Here is a 12,371-nt window from a genome sequence, read left to right on the forward strand (position 1 = left end):
GTAGGAGCTCTTAAGATGTAAATAAGCAACAGTTTTAACAATTATTCTTAGGCATCGTAATTTAATATTTTGGAACCTCTGTGCAATGCAGGGCTTGGTCATCGATGGCACACAGCGCGCCCCCACCGTGCATCTGCAGGGGCAGCCCCAGATTCGACCCACCACCCACTTTGTAACCACCCAGGGTAAGATTCCACTGGTTTTGTGTCTTCACTTGTTAATGCCCTGGAGAAAATGGAAATTTGCACGTTATAGTCCAGTTTGTTTTGTCATTGTGTGACTGAAGACATGGCCCTTTTTTTTCGTTCACCAGGAACTGCCTTGGCGCACGCCCCGCGCATGTACGCCGCAGTTCCCATACAGCAGCATCAGGCAAGCGGAGGCCAAATAATTCGCAATGCAGCTTCGGCTGTGAACCCTGCTGTCGCCACCACCTTGACCCCCACGTCCTCGCCCGTGAACCCTACTACCCCGCTGCGGCTGGTGACCCAGGCCAGCCACATGGCGCCACTGGCAATTCAGGGCCAGAGGGCCCAGCTCGTCACTGGGTACACGCTGCCCAGTGGAGTGGTGCAGCAGAGGGTGGTTCTGACCCCACACACGCAGGCACGGCTACCCAGTAAGGTTCCTCCCTGCTTCTCTTTTCCGTGTAAACGAATAAGGCGATTATGCCATATCTGTGGATTTGTCATGTTCCATGTTCTGGCACTTGTGTAAAAACCAAATGCCACGAGGCTTCTGAAAGCACTTTTATATTGAATTAAAGTTCTGTGTTCATAAAGTGATGCATGGTATAGAATTATGCCTAAACTGTAATATGTAGTCGAGGAAAACAACACCTGGTGATGTTAAAAAACAGCAGTTAATTGTAATGGTACAATAAAACCTCGTACCCATGCAGTGATTTGAGATCGGCGGTTGACTCCCTGTATTGAAACCTAGTGGCAATTTTAATCATTTTGAACCCATTTTAATATCTCACCCCGAGTGCGAAAGGACCATTTACACAATGCGAGTTGTTGTGGTGGTGGTGAAGCTAAAAAAAAGGCACAGTGTAATCATCGACTTCATCATGCTCTCTCTCTCACACACCATCTCCTCTAACCCAACACCCCCTCACAAGCTCCGGGTGGCTCTGCTCCGTGAGCCGCAAGGTGACACGAGTGGGAATAATAATTAAACGTGCCCCTTCCTCACATCGCTCCCAGCAATACGTGCTGGGCACGTGAGGGAATGCCCATAGGAGTTCTGGGGTACAGATATGTCCCTTGCTCGCTCAAATTCGGTCATTAATCTGAGCTTGTCCCTTATTTTATGATTTTAATTTGTCCAGTTATAATCCGGCCAGGAGGTATAGTTAGCGAGTGAGCTGCTCACACAATTGGAATGTTGCTAGTTCACATCCTCTGGTTTCTGGTTGACTCGCTCCATTGCCCTGCTGGGGTCAGTAAATATTACCACTTCGTGAGGAAGTCAACAGTGGTTGTGCTCTGCGTGGAAATGCAGAATTTCCACCACTGGCTTATGGCTGTAAACAGGAGGGCGAGCACGGTCTCAATGCACATTTCAGCAGGACACCACTTCGACTATTAACTTATTAACATGGAATGCGAGCATGACTGCACATCGAAGAGTGCCGATATACTAACCTCTCCGGCATAGTAGACCGCAACAATAAATGACCTTTTAGTCAATGTGTAGAGAATGCTGGACATGAGGCGTTAAACATGATTCTTTTCTAAGTTAGAATATAATAAAATAAACTTGTAACCGTGAACCAAATCATTGATAAAGATGTTGGTGCTTCAATGGACGTTTTCTGGCCCTAATGCTGAGTGTGTTGTTTTGAAAGGCGGGGAAGTCATCAGCATCGCTCAGCTGGCCGCATTGGCCAACAGCCAGGGCCAGGCAGGGCAGCCGCTCACCTTGCACATCCAAGGCAACAAACTGACGCTGGCCTGCAGCCCAATCCGTACCCTCACTCCCGGACCCCAGCACATACACATACAGGGTAGGAGAGCATGGCTCCCTTCTTGATGAACCCGTTTCTCTTTTTTTCTCCATGAAATGTATACAGTGTTTATTTTATTCATTACATTGTTGCTGTTCTGTAATAGTTATTCAGAAAATGTGATGTCATTGTTTATCTGTCCAGTATGACCTGTGTTGCACTTTTCCCACTCTTTTTACGGTTGTCTTGGAATATATTCTTGGTCTCAATGAAATTTGGTTTACCGCTCAACCTGGAATAAAGCATTGTGTAATAGCACTTGGCTGCTTGTCACTGTTGTGTGGCAGGTGGAGTGGTGCACATGGTGAAACCCGTGTCACAGACACAGGTCCTTGCCCAGCCTGGCAACACCAAGATTGGCATGGCCACCCTACCCCAGCAGCAGTTGGCAGGTGCTGCCATCTCTATGCCAGCGAGATCCATAGCAGGTAATCCCATCTGCTTCCTCTACAGAACTCCTCTTTGTTTTGTGTTTAAATGCAAATATTTGAACAGGTATATTTTTACATTACCATGTTATTGTATATTGGCTATATGTAATGTGATATTGATGGTGGATGTGTGGTAGTCATAATCGTCTAAATACCTGTAAACACCCTATGAAAGCTTATATCTGGTTATTTTACTGGTAAAACATTCTCTAATGGGAAATAATGGTAACTGTTGGAGGGAACAAAACAATGTTTGAATGCTCATAATTGTATCAGTTAACGCGTCTGCATTTGCAAACGTTACGCTTTCACAAGCTTCATTCTCGCTAACCCTGCGGGAAACTCGTAACCTCTCAACTTGCCGTGGCTTTTCTACCCGTTTCCTCCACTCTTCCTGATGCATGCATGCCCTTTGCAGTTCCAGTTGCCACCTCTACTGGCTCAGCTGGCTTAGTTAGGCAGGTCGCTCCTGCTGCCGCCCACGCTGCTGCCGCCGCCACTGCCACCCTAGGCGCTGCCCCACGTCCCTCTACCGCCGCCGGCTGCCCGCCTGTGAGGCTTCCTTTTGTGCCTGCGCCGCACGCCCAGCCGGCCCGGATGCTGACACATAGCAGCGGCACCCCCCTGCTTAGGGTTCCCACGGTCACGCCGGTTGCCTCACCGCAGGTCGCCAAGCCAGGCCTAAAAGGTAACGCTGCTAAGGTGGGATACTGTTGTGTTTTTGTAGCTTGGGGAAAACGGCACATAATTCACACGTTTTAAGTAATTTAGTAACATTCCTAACTCTTAATGCATCTTTTATTTACTCTTAATAATTACCTTGCTGTTTTAAAATGGTGTAAATGGTTGTGTTTTCTGCTCTATTTAAGTCTTCTTTGTGGAGAGATTACATCAGTGCATTTTTTCGACTGCGTTTTTGTTATTGTTTACGTATCGTGACGTTGCTTTGTGGACTGACAACGGCCCGCGTTTCGGTTTTGGTCGTCAGCCGTCCCCGCGGCTGTGCCGCTGACCAGGGGTCCTACGACCCGGAGCGTGGATCGCAAGGCCACGGCCGAGGAGGCCCCGTCCAAACGCAAGGATAGCGCTTCTGCCGCCGAGGCACCGGCGCCCAAAAAGCCGGCAAAGAGGTCACCGCTTTACTTGGTGAGGGGGCGTTCACACATCAACACGGTCGGGGCCTCGGTGCACAGGAGGATAAACTGGGAGCAAGGTCCAGCTATGTTCCTTGTTCTGGCACTAAACTCATTTTGCGCTGCCGTGGAACGTTTATGGGTTAAGCATTTATAAACCGTAACTCCGTTCGGTTGAATCAATGCCGAAATAAAGGTCTAGCTTTTATAAGCCGATTGGCTTTCCAGATAAATTATATCAATCAGTATTATTTTTTATCAAGAAATCCCCATACTGGTTTTTAAATTTTCAGACTCATCGGCAGAGTCTGACTCGTTAAAAATTGCTGTTTGATTACCAGGTGTCACTGGCAAGAGAAATACGTGTAAAATATGGGACCCCGTTCAATGCAAAAATTAATTACTGTCGATAGGCTGATGGGCTACAATTTATGTTTTAGTTATGCAAGGAGACACATAAGAGTTAGGCTTATAATTATTATAAACGCGTGTTTTGACAGCTGAAAACCTTTTTGACCCTTCACCCAATGACCCAGTCTGTCTCTAATACATTCTCTTAGTTTTTCATGTTTGCAGATATCAACCACACTGACACAAATTGACAGCCAATTTGACCGCACTTGTTTCCCGACAAATAATTCTGCTCGTCCATATCGCGTGCTTCTGTTAGACCCCCCCCCCCCCCCCGGGTGATGTCGCTTGTGACGTTGCGCCACAGAGGCCAGGTTGACGGTGGCGTTTTTATCGGGTGTGTGAAAACGTGGCCGTTTCTTTTGCGTCCGTCTGCGCGGGAAACGTGAAGTTGAGAGTAGAGGAGCTGCGAGCTCAGCGGCAGGAGGATCGGCTGGAGCGCATTCACCGCATCAACGAGGCGCGCTGCGCGCCCAAACCCATCTACGGCACCGAGGTGTTGCGCATGTGCGACCTGTCGAACAGCGCGGCGCAGCCGGGCTCACGGCCGCACCGCCACGGTGGGGCCCTCTCGAGCCGCAGCACATCCACGCACCCTTCTCCTGTGCCGCTTCGCTCACACGGAGCTCACCCCGAGCGCACGGGGCCTCTGTTAAACATCAATTCTCATGGATCTTTCTAAGGGTGTCTTTTTAGTTTGTTTTTTCTGTGCGTGCGCTTGTTTTACGGTTTTTTGAGTGGCTGGTTCATCTGTTGTGGCCCTGATGGACACTTTACATGGCATTTGCCTCTTGACGTCTTATTTTTTTTACCCCTTTACCGGATAACTAACTCATAACTGCAATAATGTGGTCAATTGTACTAGTTTTTCACTTTCACTATTAGATATTTACATTTTTTGGTAGTTTTCTTCCATCTGAGGACAATCGAGAGCTAAATATGTATTGCGTTTTTTTTATAACAGAGGGCGCCTGGAGGTGGTCCGGCTACGTGCACTGTCGCAGCGTGCGGCAGTCCTGCAAGCCCAGCCACCCGGATGTTTACTGGAGTCAAACGAGCACTCTGCAAAGTCTCTGCATCAACTCGGAGCAGAGGTTGAGAGAGCTGAAAGAAATAATAGAAAGGCATGTGCATCTCCTTACTAAGCGACCAAATTAATGACGGGAATTAACCTGCTTGAAAAGTGGACCATCCGCGTATGCCAAATCTGGGTGTTGAGTAGCGAGAAAAAATTAAAGTCAAATGAAGAGGTGCCGCCGCGCCTTTTGCGGCACGCGAGGTTCTCTAGGGGGGCGTGTTGTGTCTCGGGATGTTGGGACAATGTGGTGTGCGTCTCGGCTCTCACGCTGGCGTGTAGGTTTATCTTTGTGGTGCCGCCCGTGGAGTCTCCGCCTATCTCGCTGCACGCGCCCCACCCCCCGCCTTCCATGCTGCAGAAGGAGAAGGCACTGTGGCAGCGTCTGCATGAAGAGATGTCGCCACGCTCAGCCGGCCTGCACCGCATCCTCTGCAACATGCGCACACAGTTCCCCGATCTGCGACTCATCCAGTACGACTGTGGTGAGTTGCCACATTTCGGCTCGGTTGTCCACCTGGAACAGCCGCGTCTTATTGTGTGCTTAACAGTGAAATCACAGTTATTGCAAATTGGGATACAAGCGGCTGTGTTCTTAAGTTGCGCGTTTGTGTTTGCAGGCAAGCTTCAGACACTGGACATCCTTCTGCGGAAGTTCAAAGCAGGCAGCCACCGTGTGCTCATCTTCACGCAGATGACGCGCATGCTCGATGTTTTGGAGCAGTTCTTAAACTTCCATGGCTACATCTACCTTCGGTTGGACGGCACAACGCGCGTCGAACAGAGACAGGTGCTGTTGCGGTCGATTGAAATGAGCGGTTGTGACTCGCTGTCTCGTGCCTGTACGGTATCCGGTGACGCTTGGCGGTTAATGTCTTTTAGTTTCTCATGGACCGCTTCAACGCGGACGCTCGCATCTTCTGCTTCATCCTGTCAACGCGGAGTGGCGGCGTAGGCGTCAACCTAACCGGCGCCGACACGGTGGTGTTCTACGATAGCGACTGGAACCCCACCATGGACGCGCAAGCCCAGGATCGCTGCCACCGCATCGGCCAGACTCGCGATGTCCACATATACAGGTCCTTACCTCAAGTGTCCTCCTGCACTACGGTTTGCCACATACTCGCTTAAAGGCGCTAGGCAATCGTTTGTTCAGCTTGAGATTCTAGCCAATGCTGCCATATGGAGCTGTTGCAGTTCACGCAGCGTCGTAAAATTGAGATGATTCCTCTTGTAACAGGCTGATCAGCGAGCGGACCGTGGAAGAGAACATCCTGAAAAAGGCCAACCAGAAGCGCATGCTTGGGGACGTGGCCATCGAGGGTGGAAACTTCACCACTGCTTACTTCAAACAGGTGCTGGAGTCGTCATTTGCCCTACTCCCTGCAGATTGTCTGGTTGTATGGAAGGTGTACTGGATACGGATGCATTTTTTTAAAGATGAGACTTGTATAAGTAGTTTCTTTGACGATCCATTCACATTGTTTGGACTTTGTGAAATTTGTGGTGGATTTGTTCTATTTAAAAACTGTTATCTTTATCCATGCATTGCTGTGGTGCTCTGATTACGTATAACTACGACCGAATTACTAATTATTAGAAAAATAAGCTACTTCTCCAGAGCGCTATAAAAACAGCGTACACTGGCGGTTTACAAGTGACATGCTGTTTGGTTTTGTTCCTCAGCAAACGATACGGGAGTTGTTTGAAATGCCGGTGGGCATGGAGGATGCCTCGAAGAAGGAGGCAGCAGAGGCGGTGCCGAAGCAAGCCCCCTCCACCGAGGAGGATGGCGCCGTTCCCTCCAAGGACACCAACATCCTGGAGCTGGTGCGTAGCCCTGGGCTCTCCGCAGCCTCAACTCGACAGTTCTCGTAACGATAGGGATGTGTTTTTGAGAGAGAGTGTCCTTCACGCACGCGCGTCTGAGCACTTTATACGCGACAGGCGACTTGCATCGCCGTCGCATCTCAAAACGTTTAAAGGTCACCCTCGGCACCTAGCCTGCAATTTGGCATTAGTCTGCTAGTAGGTGGTGGCGATTGCTGCTTTGTGTGATTTCTATTGAGTAATTTGCGGGTAATTTTATACATTCGGAAATATGGACCTTAACGCCAGCAACGTTGACCCACTCGGTTTAGAATTACATTGGGGGATGTGTATGAATTGCTTGCAGTAGGAATGAACCCGTGTTTAGGAGATATTTGTGGTTAGCGAAGGGTGGCGTGCGCTCTGCGTGCTCTCTGCGTGCGCAGGCTCTGGGCAAAGCGGAGGATGAGGAGGACATCCGAGCAGCGAGCCAGGCCCGGGCTGAGCAGGTGGCCGAGCTGGCCGAGTTTAACGAGAACGCGGCCGACGACGGCGAGGAGGGTGGAGTGGGGGGAGAGGGCCGCGACGAGGAGGAGCCCTCCAAAGCCGAGGAGGAAATCAATGCACTCGTGCAGCAGGTGAGGTTGGCGCGAGACAAAAATTTATCGCACCCCCGAGGTCACTTGTTTGCACGGTTGACCAATTGACTTCACGTCGGATGATGTAAACTAGCGTACGGACTTGCTGTGTCATTTACAGCCCTTTGTTAATCCGCTACTTGGTGAAGGCCTCCCTGCGCTGTGTTGCCCGTGCGGGTTGTTTGACCGTACCACACCGGTCGGTGCGGCTTGATGTATGCACCCGGGGGAAGGCCTTCAGCGCCGGTTCGGATATCACTCGCCACGGACGCTAGCCGTGGCTGGCAATCGGAGTTAGCACGGTGCGCTATCCGCCGCATCACCGCTCCACTGTATGTTTATGTAAAGTGTTTGTAATTCCATTACGAGCACTTTGCAAGTAAAATTCTGGATAAATGCCAGAACACGCTCTGCTGTCAAATTGTCTGCTTCCATTGCACAATGTTAAAGTGCGAGAGTGCTTTTTGGTAATGGAGCAGTTTGAGTTGTTGGCTAAGAGGCTATTTTCCTGTGTGCACAGCTGACTCCAATAGAAAGATACGCTCTGAAGTACCTAGAAGCGTCAATTGCGGCCGAGACGGAGGAACCCAAGAGCACCAAGGTAAGCAAGCTTCAAGAAATGCTGCAGAAATTCTCACTGGAATGTGAATTCTGCTGCGACTAGTCAGGGAGGCATAGTGTTTTGACGTTGTTATTCACTTAAATCTGTATATACGTACATGTAAAGCCCTTTGTCAATCCACTGCTAGATGAGCGCTTCCCCACGCCGTGCGGGCCATGGGGGTTGTGTCACCATACTTCACCATGCTGGTCAGTGTGGGTTGGTGAAGGCGGAGCTGCCTTCAAAAAGGCAGCATAAACGACAGTCCATAGTTGGAATTACTCGAACCTAACATTTGTTTTCCTTCGTTCTTTACTGCTCAGGAGCAAGCTAACGTTAGCAAGCAAGATGTGAAGTTAATAAAGGCCGACGAACCGAGAGGTGACGATGCCGCCAAGGAAATTCAAGCGCAGGAGACGCAGCCGGAAGACGACGCTCTTGCCAAGACGCGCAAGAGAGGCCGCCCGTGCCGTAGGTCAGACACCAGCCAGGCGGCAGATTCTTCTCAGGAAATTGACCAATCTGACGCAGTTCTGAACGACAAAAGCGATATGACCATTGACAAGCCAGATTTTCGTGAACTGCTTGAAAGCGCGAGTAACTGCACACAAGAACTGAGTGAAGCGTCCGACCGAGCGTGCGAAAATTTGCATTCCCCTGCGAGCTTACAACAGGACACTGGCTGCTCCTTTGCCGAGCAAAATTCAAAAGCATCGGGCAGCGACTCGGTCATGAGCGGTCAACCGGAGGAGAGCCAACCCGCGTCCGCTCTGAGTCAGGGTCGGGAGGAGCTTCATGATGCACACAAAGGAGACGTTTTGGAAGAAGGTGCCACAACAGATTCCATGATGGGAAATTGCTGTACCGCAACTGCCGTGGCTACTTCCCCGGTTGTCAGTGGCGTAAGGGAGCTTGACGATTCCGAACGTAGTATGCACAGTGTAATAATGCATGATGACGCAGCGGGTACTCGAGACTGCACAAATGAATCTCTTGAAATCACGCCAGAAAATCCCAAGCAACTTGAAGACAGCGCAGCAAAGTGCATCGATGCATTAGAAACATTGGAAAGCCCACATTTTGACAAGGAAAATCAAACTTCGCATGCTACAATTTCTGCAGATAATGAATTCACGTCAACGATAACATCGCAAGAATTGAAATTTACAAATGATATTTTGAAACAAACTGATACTATTTCACCCAATTTGGATGTGCCTTGCGTGATTAATGCTAACTGTGTAAATCCATCCGTAAGAGATGAACAGTTAAACAGTCCAGTACTATTAATGGAAGACCCGTCTGATAGTGCTTCACCGGTCGCCAAGGATGTAGAACAAGCTGATTTGCCAGCCGCAGGCAATTTGGACGCATCTGCTGAAATCTGTAACAATGGCTCCAGTCCTAGTTTGACTGTGAACGCAAGTCCGGGTACCCTGGAAGTGAGCACGCAGCGCGGTGATTCCTCTCCCGTCACGGATGCCGGTTTGACTGATAATTTAGAGGTGGTTAACATCCAACATCAGTCTCATCCACAAGCAGAAGCATTGCCAGCTGGCCCGGCAGATGATGGATCTCGAGAACTGGAAGCAGCAGAAATTGAGAAACCCCTTAAGCAAGTTCTGCGCGAGGACACGCCATCAGGTTGTGATGCAGAGGACTCCAAACATGCTGTGGTTGGTAGAGAGCTGCCTGATGTTAAGCCCGTGTTGAAGGAAGAGAGGATGGGTAAACCAGGCCGCAAGAGGAAAACCGATTTGAATGCCATTGTACAAAGCCATACGGAATGCCAGGACAGTGCTACGGGCAAGGAGAAGCCAAGGAGCCCTATAAGAACCAGGTCTGGCATCAAATCGCGCGATACAAAAAGGTCGTCGGGCATGCTGGGGGCAAGAAGAAGACTGAATCTCAGGTCGAGTAGTCAAGAAGTAAACAAACGTGAAAAAAACAAGTCCGTGTCAAGGAAGGACTTGGAAACGCTAAAAAAAGCTGGTCAGTCAGATGTCGTAAAGAGGAGAGTGGGAAGACCAGCAAAAATTAAAAGCCCAAGTGAACATATCAATAGTTCTGATGGAGAAACACAGCTGTATAAACACAACATGACGGGCAGCTCACCTGGAAAAGACCTCAACCAAAGCAATTCCGATGACCAAGAACCCCAAGCTAAAATTTTATGTCGGCAGGAAGTAGATTCTGATGACAGAACAAGTGCAGATGAGGCTGGCATGCCGTCTTTACCTTCAGAGACTTGTGTAGAAGGCGGTCGGTCGAGTACCCCGACTATCACCCGCGCCAGCCTCCGCCGTTCCGTGTTGTGCCAATCGCCAGCCAGGACTGTAGATAAAGCGACGCGTAAGAGACGGCGATCGTCGCAAGCGGCGAGCGGCGACGAGCGGTTAAGCGGAAGCGACTCCCTCTGTATCAGTGGCAGCGATGTCGGTGCTGGCCGCACCCGGGGTGGCAGCAGCTCCTCTGCCAGCCGTCGGTCTCCCAGCCAAGCTGCTGCTGCTCTGAATAGGCGATTGACCCGTCAAGCGATCCGTCGAGGGATCGGATATTCTAGCGACACAACGGAGAGCGGGTAGCTCACAGCTGGGTCTCTTGCCGTTGTTAAATGCGACCTGGGAAGTGAGTGCAGTTCCCTGATAGTCTGCATATGTTGGTTCCACCATCTCGTGACCAATTAGTAACCGCTAGTGTTTTACCCATGCCTGCAAGTGGTCCTTGGTGAATCATGATATGAAAAAATTGGGCAGTGCCTCTTTGGCGACAAGTTTTGGAAACGCATGGCGGGTAGTACAACAGGTCTAAATTCAGTCTCATTCCCTGAAACACTGCGTTTTAGACCTACAACTTTTACCAAAGGGGCCCATCTAAGTCTTGAGCAATTGGAAAAGTTGAGGTATAATGTGTGTAGCTTCGGCAGTGGGTCAGTTCCACTGTATAGCTCGAGCTCGGAGACTCCCGCTTTTCGGCGCCAGGGGGCAGTGTTGGCAAATCGAGGGAAGGTGGAAAGAGGTAAATCTTTTTTCCTTCCTGTTGCATGTGGAGCAGGGTTTATGGGTGGCTCATTGGCACAGGGCCAAGAGGCTGGCTGGATGTGGCAGGGTGTTGTCTCAGCCATTGTTCCTTATAGGAGACGTTAGTAACGACACTGCTATCATGACGTAGCCCCAGAGTAAACGATAAAGAACTCCCGCTGTTTTTCCCCTATTTCTCGCAAGCGTTGAAGCTCAGGATACCTGGAGCGATGGATGAGAGGGAGAATTGGTGATTTAATATTATTTTTAGCAATGAGAATCTTAAGTTATGTCCATTATGTAACATTTGGGTCTCTAATTACATTGTGATGCCTTGATTTATGTGCTGTACAATCCTGTGTGTAGCCTAGGGTTAAATAAATAAATGAAAAGCCTAACATTGTCATCATGAAATGTAGTATTTTAGCGACACCCATTGTATGTGGTTGAACATGTAAATATCCTGGCTGGTTACCATGTGGCATTTTCAATGTTTTTTTGACAGGCCGACGGGCGTTTTATTACAGAGTGGAGTCGCCGTACATTGCTGACCGCTTTGTATTGGCATTAACCATGTGCTTTTGGAAATCGCCACAACGTGTAGTGACCTCTAGCTGTGTGTGTGTACCTTCAGAATATTTTGATGCTGTAGTTAATGTGCTCGCTGCTGGACTCTACCGCAAAACACGTTGTACATTTTTCAAAGTTTAGTCATGAATATACACCTCGTGACAAGAAATGCAGGCACTTTTTTGTGATGGACCTTACTATGTGCTTTGGTTTGGGTCTCGCTTTTTCTCTGTACTACGTGCTTGAAAGAACCATTACTTGATACCAACTATGTTGTGCAAACAAAGTTGAAATCTGTATAAATGGCTTGGTGATTTTTTTTTTGGTTCCATTTCTTAAATTGTGTGAAGAGGCTGTGGCAGGCGTGGTCGCTTGTACATCTTATGTATTATATGTTATTAGAAGTGTTATCTATGCAACGTCTGTTTTGATAAGAATCTAACGGAAACTGCAGTATTGGAATCGCGAGACTGCATTTTTGTGTGCAAAAGTATCGATTGATAGAAATGGCGATGTTCAGAAAAATGAATGCGGTATTAAAATGTAAATCCACACACGCCAATGTCTGTTAAGTGTGTTAGGTGTTATGAAACTCAGGGTTAGTCCGCCGTTTACAATAAGCGAGCGCAGGATAAAGTTGCGTGTTCGTCATCCCTATCGTCGAGGAACGAT

General features: G+C 49.0%; 1 protein-coding gene across 3 annotated transcripts in view; it reads left to right on the top strand.

The window, feature by feature from the left end:
* Window positions 1-12,261, top strand: part of LOC116950250 (helicase SRCAP-like) — a 28,267-nt gene extending 16,006 nt beyond the window's left edge. For all 3 annotated transcript variants that reach the window (XM_032967906.2, XM_032967908.2, XM_032967907.2), the window contains exons 23-38: window positions 92-185; window positions 314-619; window positions 1,853-2,011; window positions 2,299-2,439; window positions 2,861-3,130; window positions 3,431-3,588; window positions 4,378-4,546; window positions 4,951-5,110; window positions 5,344-5,546; window positions 5,682-5,851; window positions 5,944-6,140; window positions 6,302-6,416; window positions 6,748-6,891; window positions 7,317-7,508; window positions 8,029-8,109; window positions 8,433-12,261. In XM_032967906.2, the coding sequence (XP_032823797.2) occupies window positions 92-185; window positions 314-619; window positions 1,853-2,011; window positions 2,299-2,439; window positions 2,861-3,130; window positions 3,431-3,588; window positions 4,378-4,546; window positions 4,951-5,110; window positions 5,344-5,546; window positions 5,682-5,851; window positions 5,944-6,140; window positions 6,302-6,416; window positions 6,748-6,891; window positions 7,317-7,508; window positions 8,029-8,109; window positions 8,433-10,694 (4,821 nt within the window). In that variant the 3' untranslated portion in view covers window positions 10,695-12,261. The remainder of the gene's footprint in view (window positions 1-91; window positions 186-313; window positions 620-1,852; window positions 2,012-2,298; window positions 2,440-2,860; window positions 3,131-3,430; window positions 3,589-4,377; window positions 4,547-4,950; window positions 5,111-5,343; window positions 5,547-5,681; window positions 5,852-5,943; window positions 6,141-6,301; window positions 6,417-6,747; window positions 6,892-7,316; window positions 7,509-8,028; window positions 8,110-8,432) is intronic.
* Window positions 12,262-12,371: the final 110 nt, after the last annotated feature.

This window comes from Petromyzon marinus, chromosome 38 (genome assembly GCF_048934315.1).
Source record: "Petromyzon marinus isolate PM22_M1 ecotype Great Lakes invasive population chromosome 38, UKy_Petmar_22M1.pri1.0, whole genome shotgun sequence".
NCBI classification, from domain to species: Eukaryota; Metazoa; Chordata; class Hyperoartia; order Petromyzontiformes; family Petromyzontidae; genus Petromyzon; species Petromyzon marinus.